The sequence below is a fragment of the Lepidothrix coronata genome, unplaced genomic scaffold (assembly GCF_001604755.1).
Source record: "Lepidothrix coronata isolate B3197 unplaced genomic scaffold, Lepidothrix_coronata-1.0 Scaffold206, whole genome shotgun sequence".
Lineage (NCBI taxonomy): Eukaryota > Metazoa > Chordata > Aves > Passeriformes > Pipridae > Lepidothrix > Lepidothrix coronata.
In genome coordinates this window covers 988,430-1,000,630 of record NW_016690386.1, presented here as the reverse complement: position 1 = coordinate 1,000,630, position 12,201 = coordinate 988,430, and the positions used below count along the sequence as shown (strand labels likewise).

General features: G+C 37.7%; 1 protein-coding gene across 3 annotated transcripts; it reads left to right on the top strand.

Annotated features, from left to right (window-relative positions):
- Nucleotides 1-287: 287 nt before the first annotated feature.
- TMEM19 (transmembrane protein 19) lies at nt 288-9,981 on the top strand. Of its 3 annotated transcripts, none has more exons than XM_017832813.1 (7): nt 288-346; nt 584-722; nt 2,842-2,955; nt 4,288-4,425; nt 4,750-5,004; nt 6,002-6,211; nt 9,071-9,981. In XM_017832813.1, the coding sequence occupies exons 2-7, from the start codon at nt 605-607 to the stop codon at nt 9,232-9,234; spliced, it is 999 nt and encodes a 332-aa protein (XP_017688302.1). In that variant the 5' UTR covers nt 288-346; nt 584-604; the 3' UTR covers nt 9,235-9,981. The 3 variants fall into 3 exon arrangements, with proteins under 3 accessions (XP_017688302.1, XP_017688301.1, XP_017688300.1); XM_017832812.1 differs by having other exon boundaries at nt 584-734; XM_017832811.1 differs by lacking the exon at nt 288-346 and having other exon boundaries at nt 440-734.
- Nucleotides 9,982-12,201: the final 2,220 nt, after the last annotated feature.

Here is a 12,201-nt window from a genome sequence, read left to right as displayed (position 1 = left end):
CAATTACAATTCTTTGTTTCAGTATCGACAATTTTCAACAGATTTCATGCTTTTCATGAGTGTCATTGCTGGTTTTATTTCGCAAACTGGATCTATATGGGCAGCGCCTGGCGAAGACCCCATCCCGATACCAGAGAGGGGAGAAATCTCCACAGAGACGCACAGAGCGCAGGCACCGCCCGGGCGCAGCTGTGGCGCCCCCAGGCCCGGGCGACTCCCGCTCTCTCCCGGCGGCGGCGGCGGCGCGGGCGGGGCCGGGCTGGGGCTGGGGCTGTGGCGGCGGGCGGAGCATGCGCGGCGCGGGCGCGGGGCGGGATGGTGGCGGCGTTGACGGTCAGGGGAGCAGGTCAGTGACGGAGCCGGGCGGTGCGAGCGCCTCCGGCCACCCATCGCCCAGCCCGGCCCCGAGCCGAGCAGGGGGGCCCGCAGGAGCCTCCCCATGAGCGCCTCGGTGCCTCCTGGCAGCGCCGCGGGGGCGGTGCGGGCCGGGCCCGGCCGCGGCTCTCGCCGGTCGGCAGAAAGAGGAGATGGTGGTGGCGGTAGCGGTGTCTCTGATGTGCTGCGCCTTTTGTTTTCCCGTCAGGTGTTCTCCCCCTGGCTTCCCATGCCCTATTACCAGGAGGATTTCTTCAGAGAGTACCTCAAGATGATGGCGAATATGGTCATCCTGAACTTGCTCATTTGTATTTCGCTGGCATTCTGGATCGTGTCCATGACTGCAAGTACGTACTACGGTGAGTCCAAAGGTCGGGGAGAGGCCGGCATGGCATGACCAGGGGCGAACCCTCCCATCCAACCCCTGCAGGCTTAACGTAAAAAATGGGAAGAGAGGTGTGCACAGCCCCGTTCTTTGTCAGTAGAACTGAAAATCTCACCGCTGACGGTACCTGATAGTGGTTTAGAAGGTGCTGACAGCCACCTACTTGCAGCTCCACCCACGAATCCTGTAGAATTTAAGATGTTGGTATCCTTTGTGATTCCTTTCCCTAAAAGAAAGCAAATAAAAAATGAAAAGAAAGAGCGAGCTGACAGAGGTCTTTCTGGATGAGGAAAAGTATGTGACAGCACGGGAGGAGTGTGCCAGCCTGTTCTAGGAGTGCACATGCAGCAACGTGCAGAACAGGGCATGCAAGAAGAATTCCTTAGTCAAGGAAAACAGAAACAGAGGTAATAGTATAAGAAGCTGGGGATGTATGCATGGAGTGGCTACCATAGGTGTGTACTGTCAGCTCAATGTTCTGTTGAGGCAGCTGAGGCTTAGTTGTGTATAGCTGCAGGGATGCAAGTGCTCTTTGTGGTCTGTCATTTTGCCTCTAGGGTCATTCTTAAAGCAGCGTGTGAAAGGAGCAGTACAGCCTTCAGTATCAGTTCAAGTCTAGAAGAGTTTAACTGCTTTTCAGGGCAGGTCCTTAAGACCTCAGCCAGTTTAATTCAGTTTAATTAAGCCTCAGCTTAGTTTAAAAATGTCCTTGAAAAGATGAAAATTCTATTTGTTAGCCAAGGAAAAAGAAACCTTTTGATTTCCAGTACTGCTCACACTGAAGTTTACACTAAGAGCTGCCTTGGTCTGTGATAAGCAATACCAGGCTACAGCACTGGAGGTCTCTTCATACATAGCCACTGCTTGTCTTCTGAATTCTTGAGTCAGCCCTTGTCTGCAAGACTCCTTTGCTCACCTGCTATGGGACTGGGGCTTTTCAGTACACAGAAGAGAAGCTTTTGTCTTGTGAATCTGCACTTGCAATTAGTGTCTTACTATGATTTCACAGACATTTATCCTGCTTTGCACCAAGGAGCCTGTGTATGTGCGAAGGTTGGGGTACTGCTGACACAAAAGTTCTTGTTGAAAACCATCATATTTAGCTCTCCAGCAAGCCAAGCTGTGCCTGTGTGAAGTCTCTATTTTATAACATTGACACTTACTTCAAAGCAAGATCTGTGATGTCTTGTATTTGTATAGCATATGTAAGCATATTTAGCTCAAAACTAGATTAACTATTGGCTTTACGTTTTAAAATTTGTGGGTTTTTCAAACAAAAACTGTAACTTGAAATCTTGCTATAGTCATCAGCTTAAAGGATATTTTTAAGAGCCTTAAATCAAGCTCAGAAGAACTGATAGTGCCGATGTTTACCATAAAGTGGTCACACTGCTTTCACTTTCACCTCATGGATTGTCTTTCTTGGCTTTTTTTGGTATTGAAATTCTATCACAGTAAATAGTGTAGTTCAGGATGTAATCAATACCTTCCTTGTCTCTTAAGACAACAAGGATGGAAGACTTCTAAACTTTAGTATTAAGGAATAATTTCTTTTCGGACTGTTAAATTTCAGTGTTTTGCAAGATGTACTTTTGGTATCTTTTGCAATGAACTTTGTGTCCTCCAATTTAAAGTCAAAATGAGGTGCTAAAATATAAAGGCTTTAAGGATCTTACTGCTAAGGCAGTAATTTATTGCATCTGCAGAACAGGAAAATAATATCCTGCTTGGCTCTTGTAATTCCACACCATTTCATAAAGCACTAGTATCCACAGCAACTGTCTTCTAAGGAGACAATTTATTATCAATGTCCTAAATATATTTATTTCCTTCTGAAATTCTAGAACACTCACCAAAATAAAAGATGTTAATAAAGGATTTATTATTATCCAATTAAAAGGTATGTTATTTTAAACAAAAAAGACTCAATAAATTACTGCCTTTCGTCTAGAAGGTAAAAAGTTTTAATCTCTATTAAGATCAGACTTTAAGTATATACTAGAAGATAATAATTTTTCAGATATGAAGGCATTGAAAAGGCTTATAAGGATCATCTGTAACCCTGTTATTTGATTTATCAGGTACTTTACGACCCATTTCTCCGTGGCGCTGGCTTTTTTCAGTCTTGGTTCCACTAATTATTGCTGCACAGGGTTTTAAGAAGAAGAGTCTTGATCACAGTGGTGCATTGGGAGGTATGTTTTTTTCTGAGACTAGCTAAACATTTAGTAAACGAAGTTAATGTTCTTTTTGTTGTTTGTAATTTTTAAGACTTTACTACTTAGTTCTATTATAATAAAAGTATAAATATAAGCGTATATACCTTAAATTCATACTGATTTTTTCTCTCAGGCCTGTTTAAACAGGGAAGTTAATTTTGTGATGCTGTTTGTAATCTGATTAATATTGTCATTAGATTTATGTAAATTCTTTTAAACTTCACTACAGTATGCAGTTAAATCACATGTTTTGGTTTAACATATAGATGGATTCACAGAGAATTAAAGAAATGGCAGAGGTAGTGGTAAAGAAATACCCTAAAACTGATCCATGTCAGCACCCTACCTGCCTAGGGGGGGAAACCAGTTAAGAGAACGTGATTCTCCTCACTGTAATAGAAGCGGTTCTAGGCATTTTTTGGCCTGCCAAAAATAAGAAAATTAAATTTGTACTTTAGTTCAAACAAATGACCATTTCAATAAAGTTTTCTTGACCGCAGATAAAAACTGCAGCACAGTGTACAATAGTGTTTATTGAAATTTGATGCAAGATTTCCGGGTGAGGTGATTCATCCTGGTCTTGTCACATTTTCTAAATTAAAAAAACTCTTTTTCTCTTCTTTGTTTTTACCTCTTAATGTAACAGCTCTGCTAGGCGGTTTATATTGGCGTCTGCCCTAAGTGCAGCCAATTTTCTTTCAGTCATTTAGAATTGTAATCTCATGATGGGGAGTGAAATGAGACCTCCTTTGTAAAGGGGGACATAAAAATTAATCACCTCCAGAAGCTCAAATACTTAAAAAAATTACAGAAATTAAAAGATGGCATGAAAATCAGAAACGGAAAAAGAAAAGAACAGAAGGGAGAAGTAGCATCTGCTAAGATATGGAGGAGGGTTATAGTGGTTATCTTAGAGACCTTGGACATGGGATTTGATACCTAAACTGATGATAAACTTGCTGATAAAGTCACAGTCACAGCTCTATATCTGCTCCTTATACAAGTAAGAATATTCTTCAGAGTACTTAAATTTCAGTTACATATCCTCTGGATTTTGCTTTGTGTTTTTTTATTGCTATGTCTTTTATTTTTGCACAGTATTACTGATCTGTGGCAAAAGGAGGTCTTAAAAATCACACAAGCAGTAGCAATTAAATTAGCAATTTAGCAGTAGAATCTGTTACTGCATGATTGTCTTAGGTATCATGAATATACTCTTCATATTAAATAAAAATCAAAATATTAACTGCTTTGAAAAGCAAGTATTGTTACATGGAGAAACTTGATATACTTCTTTTTTCTTCGTAGGATTGGTGGTTGGATTTATCCTTACAGTTGCAAATTACAGTTTCTTCTCTTCTTTGTTTGTATTTTTTGTTACTTCTTCAAAACTTACTAAATGGAAAAAAGATAGAAAGAAGCAAATAGATTCAGAATACAAAGAAGGTAAGCCAAAATACTTTCATGCTCTTGGATCCCTTGTGGGGAATAAATACTGCATATTCCTTTCAAAGGGTCAGACGAGATGTAACATCCACAGTAGGGAACACTGTTGTGACTCCCCTCTACCCTTATCGCTGTAACATTAGCAAGTGACTTTGCTTTTGCTTCTGTTCTGTTTAATAAAACTATATTGCCATATAGTTTCTGTTTGGAACATGTGTCTTTTTAAATTTAACTTTATATGTGTGTGTTTTGCTTTTGTCTTATGCTGTTGCTTGTCAATTACTGTTGCCTGAAATTACTGAAATTTATTTTTTATTACTTCAGGTGGACAGAGGAATTGGGTTCAAGTATTCTGTAATGGTGGTGTTCCTACTGAGCTGGCTCTCTTATATATGATAGAAAATGGGCCAGGTGAAATTCCTATTGATTTTTCAAAGGAATACACAGCGTCATGGATGTGCTTATCCCTTTTGGGAGCTTTGGCATGCTCTGCTGGTGATACATGGGCTTCAGAGATTGGTAGTGTTATGAGTAAAAGTAAACCAAGATTGATAACAACCTGGGAACAGGTTCCAGTAGGTAAGGTGTTACCTATTCTACATGTTCTGAATATTTTGTTAATCTGTTTTGAATTATGCATCCAATTTGAATAGTTCCAAGAAAGACTGAGAAAAACATCAGAAATCTGGGATTGGTTGGGATGCACCAACACAGGATCCACAGAGCTAAAATCATTCTGAATACTGTCATTTCTCATCTCTATTAAAAGTGTTTATGTTGCTAATAATATAAAGAGTACAAGTTACCAACTCATTTTTTTCAGGCATTCATATTTTAATGAGTAGAATATATATATTCAACACAGGCAATGCAGAAAATTCACTTCTTAACCAAATCACTCATTTCCTTTAATATCTTACTAAGGGTGTGCAAGTGAACTTTTTGACTGTCAAACCTTGTCTCCACAGTGAATGTCATTGCTGCCTTAAAGCAATGTGTCTTATCTTGAGTCTTGCTGGCATATTGATCACTTTCAGATCTTGTTGGATAGGATTTAAATGCGTGGGAAGTATTTTTTTACCTTTATATGCATTCTTCAGATTTTTATTCAATGAGCTGTCAAATATCTTCCTGTCTATGGATTTTCTTCTTTTCTTTAAATGTGTTGGCAAAATACTACCTCTTAGGGAGGTATTGCTTTAATAACATGCACATCTTGAGGTCTGGTTTTTGGAGCAAATCTCTTTTTATTATCCCGCCCCCACCATGACCTACAACAGACAAGTACCAGGTGACATTGAAAGGTGTGCTGTTTGGTTTTATTTAATTTAATGCTAGTGAATATTTCTAGATAACTAGCCCTAGAGACAGGAAAAGAGTAGTAATAGACCATAATGGTTCAGGTTAATCTTCTCAACAGCACATTGAGAATTGTAAATAAAAGCTGCAGTAGCAGAGTCTTGTGGATAGAAGGGGAGAAGGTCAGTACAAACAGTTTTGATGTTATATAAAACATTTGAATAAATATAAGTCTTTAAAAAAGGGTTTTAAATCAGCTTTGTTTTGTTTGATTTAGGTACTAATGGAGCAGTTACATTAGTAGGCCTGCTCTCAAGTTTGCTTGGGGGCATGTCAGTAGGTATAGCCTACTTCATAACACAACTCATTTTTGTGACTGATCTGGAAATATCTGCTCCACAATGGCCTATTATTGTGTTTGGTGCAGCAGCTGGCCTACTGGGATCAATTGTTGATTCATATTTGGGAGCTACAATGCAATACAGTGGTAAGATTCTTCTTTTCTTCCTCCCCCCCCCCCTTTCCTAGTGTAACCTAAAATTGGACTTGAATTTCAAGAAGGGTTGAGGGCATGATTTTTAAATGGAAAAAATACAGAAGTAGCAGCACAAAGGACAAAAGGAGTGAAAATAATGGACATGATAATGACAACCAGCAAAGGCAGTGGCTCCTTTTCCAAATTTTGATTTGTTTACTGTAGCTTAATGTCTTTCTGATTACTGAAAGAGACCAGAGATCTCCAACATGTTACCTTGGAAGAAGTCATTGCTGCCCTCTCCTTTTCTATTGTCTAATTATAGTAGCATTTTACAAGAGAAAATGTCAGTTTAATTTTATCCATTTGCTTGGATTAAGTTGTCACTGCAGAAGCTCCATTCCTAACTCTGAAGTCTTAGCAATAGTCTCAGTTTTAAGAATTAAATAGGAAAAACTCCAGGAAAATGTGAACAACGTTTTATGTTCTGAGTTTTTTCACTGCTTCATAGAGTACTGTTTCCTATAAGTTAAGCTTATCATAAACTAGCTGTGACCGTAAATAAAAAAAAGCATGTCTATTTTTTAAAAAAATTGTTGGCTGGCTGATTCTAAATTATTTCAGTGTTTACTCATTGCCCTGAAGGATCATTGCCTGTCAATAAACACTACAGACAACCTTTAGGCTAAGCTGTAAATTTACCCTACATTTAAAAATCATTTAAAAACCATATCTGACACTGTTGTGTTTAACAGCTTGCTTACAGAAAGAACTTAAGTTTCCAGGTTCTGTTGTTGGATACTTATTAGTTGGAAGTCAAGGGGTGAATGTGCAGGTGAACTGCCTGAGGTACACAAGGCCCTTAGATGTACCATTGCAGTGAGAAGTACAGACCGTTGTTGATGCTCTGTATTTGGCTTTCCAGCATTTTTTGTGCTCTATTCCTTGTAATTCCAGGAAAGACCAAAGTGGAGTGTTCAATCATTTGCTGAATTTTTAGATATTTCTCTACTAAAGAGAAAACACTTAAGCAGTCAGACAATGTTTCAAGCTCCTAATGAGGCAAATGCATTAAGAGGATGGGGTAAACCTAGCTAATGCATGTTTGCGTTTATCGGCATCTATTTCTTCTTCATTTCATGTATTTTTTTCATGCTCAGCAACTTCTTTTGCTAGCTCCAGCAGGGACAGTATACAAGTTCCACAGTTTCTTTTACAAGTTCATAACGACTGCTGGAGTATGTATGCTGTATTATACACATAAATGCTGTGATACGTATATGCTGTGACATAGATGAAATTGTGCTGCTCAGTCATGCATGCTGTTCGGTTTTGTGTGCCTCCTCACTGTAACCTACTTTTCCAGTCTCTTTTCGATATGGACTCATAAGGAATACTCTAGTCTCTGCAGCATCTTGAGAAACAATAGATATGACAGTAGTGATAAAGAATTGTGTCTTTTTTGAAAACATTAACTTATACCGCTATTTAGTTCTCTCAGTGTTTTTCCTTTTGGTAGTATTCCTAGATTTGTGTATCTAATAGCCTGTGGTACCTACTGTTTCTAAAAGAAGGTCCATCCCTGCCCACACCTTTGTTAAGTAAAGCTTTGAATAGCTGTACAGAATTAGATTAAAATTTGCCCATTTTATCAGTCTCAAGCTATACCTGTTCTGTAAATAACAAAGCTAATGGAAGGACTTGTTGTTACTTTACCTACTTGTTTAAGCTCTGAACCTACGCTTTATGTACATTTGAGGGATATATTTAGAAAAATTTATTCCCTGTTTTTCCCAAGGAAACTTACTACTTTCTAAAATATAGCAAGTGTTAAGGGTTAAACTGTTAGTCTTTGAAGTTTGATTTTTCTGTAGCTTTTTTGCATTATCTAAAGCTAGATTTAACTGTATGATTCAAAGGTAACAGTAACACCAGCTATATACCTGCCAAGGAGGTTTGTGGTGTGGGGTTTTTTAAGTTTGGTCTGAGATGCCAAATTTTTTTTTTTTAATAAAGCAGCAGCTTTATTTTCAAATTTCCAGGTTGTGGGTTTTGGCAGATATTCAAATCTAAGAAAAAAAAAATGTTAATATAAAATATACTGATTTGGTTCCTTCATATGAACCTTAAATGTATGCATGTGCATGTACCCAGGTATACTTCATTACAGTGTAAGTTGGCGTTAAAATCAAGCATTCTAGAATGGTATCTTTATATCAGCATATAGAGTAGTACAGCTGGACAAAATACAGGGTAGTGGTGTGTGTACAGTAGTAGCTAATGAAGCTCAACACTAGAGTATTGATAATATAGAGGCAGAGCAAGAAATTACCTACGTACTAGGGAAAAAACCCCAGCTGCTGGTAATATAAAACTGCTCTGTAAATAAAATTTATAAATTCAACCTTTGGAAGGAGCTTGCTTTCTGTCAGATCAAGTAATAATGTTGTTTCCATAATTTTCCTTTGAAAACAAATACATCTTGACAGGAAATACATGTTGCTAATCAGTTGTTTCTGTTCAAAACAGCATCCTTTGCTTTAGAATGACTCTTGGAACAGCTTTTTCTTCTTCTGATTTTGCTTGTTTCATTCATTTCTTTGCTGTGAAATTACATAAAGAGGGAAGTAGATTTGACAGAAGTGTAACTTCTCAAAAGAAGTAATTTCTAACATAAAGTATTGCATTTATACCCCATTCTTTGAAGGTACCAAATTAAACTGACTGTAATTTAGTTTAGTCTGATGATGTCTTCTTACAGAGGTTTAACACCATGATGGTAAAATAAATTTAGGATGCTGCATACACTTGGTTACTAAGTGTCTTTTTAGCTTGTTGGCATTGTAAAATGAAGTCTTTATCTTTTCCCAGGTTTTGACCAGAACATTGGAATGGTTGTTAACCACCAAACAAAACACTCCAAGCACATATCTGGAAAACCTATATTAGACAACAACGCAGTAAATCTTTTTTCTTCTGTAATCATTGCTTTGGTGCTTCCAGGCATGGCATGGTTTTTCTGGCCAAGGGGTTGAAATGGTCTAAGGTTTTCTGCATGTGATTGATGTATGTTCAGTCTTACTCTGAGACTCTAAGGGATTCTACTTGAACTCTGTTGAAGAGAGGGATCTGGAACTTTCAGAGAGCCAACCTACTAAGGCTGTAAGCCTCATGTGGCAATCAGCATCTCTCAGGACTTGGAAGGCACTTTGTCAATATGCTCTTGCTGCTCTTCACATGGATGTAGGTCATTGCCAAGTGAATTGAAACATTTGCTTCATTTATCTTCATGGAGCTGAAGTGTTGGCATCTGTGTTCTCTCCAGTCTTCAGCATCTGGAAAGGCAAGAAGCTGGAAATAGAAATATAATCCATATCACTTGGTGTGATGGAGCATTGTGGCTATTGTCCAAACCAGACACAAAGTACACTGCAGCTTTATATAGGCAATGGCAACATGGTTGAAGTGGGCGAGTTCTGCTGTTTCCCATAGTTTACGGTACGTAAGATCTTCTGGAAGTATTTGGGAAGAGAGAGTTAAGCCTTGTTGTCTATTCGGTATCCTGATAATATCTCCACTTTCCTGAGAACAGGATTCATAAAAGTGATGCTGCTCCATAATGTCAAGCAACAATCCAAATTTAAAATAGAAACTGACTAGCTGTTCCAGTAAGAATAATAAATTTTTCTGTGCTTTTTTGGCATCTTTATTTCGAAACTAATGATATTTATGAAGATCGTCAATACTGTGGTAGTTATTAAATAATGTAAAATTAAAGATAACAGTTGTGAATTCACATTCATCTCTTTAGAAATAGAACATTTTTTCTATAAGCACAGAATTGTTCCATAACGGTTACCATTCTGACCAAACTATACTCCTTGGTTATTTCTCAGCAGTGGAAATGTTTCCCATTTTGTTTGGGGCTTCTATCCAGAGATGATGGCCTCAGCCAAAGAAGCTACAGAGCTTATCCTTGTAGTAAACGGTGGAAGTCACGCTTATAAACCATTTAAAAATGGAAATTTAATTTTTGATGCTCATGGTCCTATGTTAGGTGATTGTGTCTTCCATCATTCATCTATAAAAGAGGTAGAAGGAATTCAGCCAGTACAGATGGTATTTACACTTTAGAGATACCTTCATAATAACCTCTCACTGTTGACATTCAGAAACTGGGGCCCATACTGTTAACTTATAAAAAGCTTTTTATTTTTAGAGATAGGTGAGTATTTTGTATTGAACATCTGGGTTTTTTTACAAATGTCTTGTGTATATTGCCTGTCTTAGTTCAGTTGAATTGTTTATTATGTCACCTTTGGTGGGAATATTAAAAACATTTTAACACCTTGAGTTTAGAAATCAAGTCTATATAAATCTAGAATTCATCACTGGAATTAGTTCACTATATTACCCAGTTATAAAGATGAGATTTCGAAGTAGTAAAGGCTTTCTGAAAAGAAACAAATTCTGTAGCTGCTCTTTGTCTGTTCCTGTGAAAAGGCACAAAATTATAAAAGGAATATATGCACTTAAACTGTAACAATAAACCCTTGGGAATTTTCTGCACTGTTTGGATTTATGCTGCTTCTAAATAAAAGCTGTATTAGTTGTCTTTTAAGATTTTATTAATACTGTTGTGGTTTCTGGAATTGAGAGACATACAATTTTTATGAGATACTTTTTTTTCAATTAAATGCCTTATTTTTAGATTCTTATGTTTCCTGAAGTGAAGTATATTTTCAGACACTGAAGTGGACTATTTAATACAAGTCTCGTTTGAAAACCAGCTTCCTATAGTGAGAAGACATCTGTGATTTCAAATTCATCGCAGCATGAAATCCTTTGATCTGTGATCATATGAATGAATGTGATCTGAATGAACTCCTGTAGTTAGGATCTTCAAAGGCCATTATTTTGGATTTTTTTATTTGTCATGTCTTAGTGATGACACTTGAGTTGCTTTTGAAATTCTCTCTCATATGTTTCCAGTATACAGAAAGACCTGAGCACTCTTGAACTCTGGAAAGGACAGTTACTCTGACAGTTAACTCTGGGTATATAATATTGAGTGGAGTATAGCTTATGGAAATAAGGTTACATTTAACTGTTTAGTAGCTGACTGATAGCTTCAAGAGGAGGTGGAGAGGAGAGTATGGGATACAGGGAAGAAGTTACAGAATGTGACAAACTGTCTCTAAATTGATGTGTGTCACTAAGAGCAGTTCCTGGGCTCAGAAGAGAGCAGACAGAGATACCACCTGTCCATGTGCTACTTGGAGAGACAGATAATGCAGGAAGTAAAAAGGAAAGGGATAAAAAGAGGAAGAATTAGAAGAAAACCAGAGAAATCGGTAGATTTGGAATTACAAAGTAAGTTACTGCAGTTAGCAAATTTAATTCCATTCTTTAAGCACTTAAATAATTCTTTTGCTTCACAACCATCGGTACCCATAGTATATTCCTCTGTCATTGATTTTCCATTCATATTGAAGTGACACCAATATTTTCACAGCACCAAGAGTGTACACTCAAAACTTTTTTAATTGAAAAGGTTACAATTGTGAATTATAGGTACTCATGCTTGCTTTGATTTGTGGATGTGATAGATGTTCAAGTAAAATTTTGGCATAATTGAATACAAGAAATCTTTAGGCAGGTCTCACTCAGGCTTGGTGCCTTGATTCTGGCTCTTGAAGTATACTGGTATCAGAGTCACTAGTATGCACTTATTTTTTTTATTTCTGTTTTTTTGTTACAGCTATAGGTGGTCTTGTGTCTGTGCATGCTGCTGTTGAGTGGTCCATCATTGCAGATATAAACCATAGTTCTCTGGGACGACAAAAGCAAAGGGGATATATCACTTCTCTTGGTGAGAACATCACTAGCTGATGTTCAGCAGACTGACTTTTTCTGACAATAAAGGGCTGAAACATTATGAACTATTGTTGGTATTTTACAGCACCAACTCTGGCGCTATTCACATTAAAATCTATTAGGGT

What these genes read in the sequence shown, in the direction of transcription:
- TMEM19 (XM_017832811.1), top strand. Translation starts at nt 440, where the DNA reads ATGAGCGCCTCGGTGCCTCCTGGCAGCGCCGCGGGGGCGGTGCGGGCC. An exon ending in GACTGCAAGTACGTACTACG is followed by an intron (nt 735 to 2,841) that starts GTGAGTCCAAAG and finishes TTGATTTATCAG; the next exon opens with GTACTTTACGACCCATTTCT. An exon ending in CTGGGAACAGGTTCCAGTAG is followed by an intron (nt 5,005 to 6,001) that starts GTAAGGTGTTAC and finishes TGTTTGATTTAG; the next exon opens with GTACTAATGGAGCAGTTACA.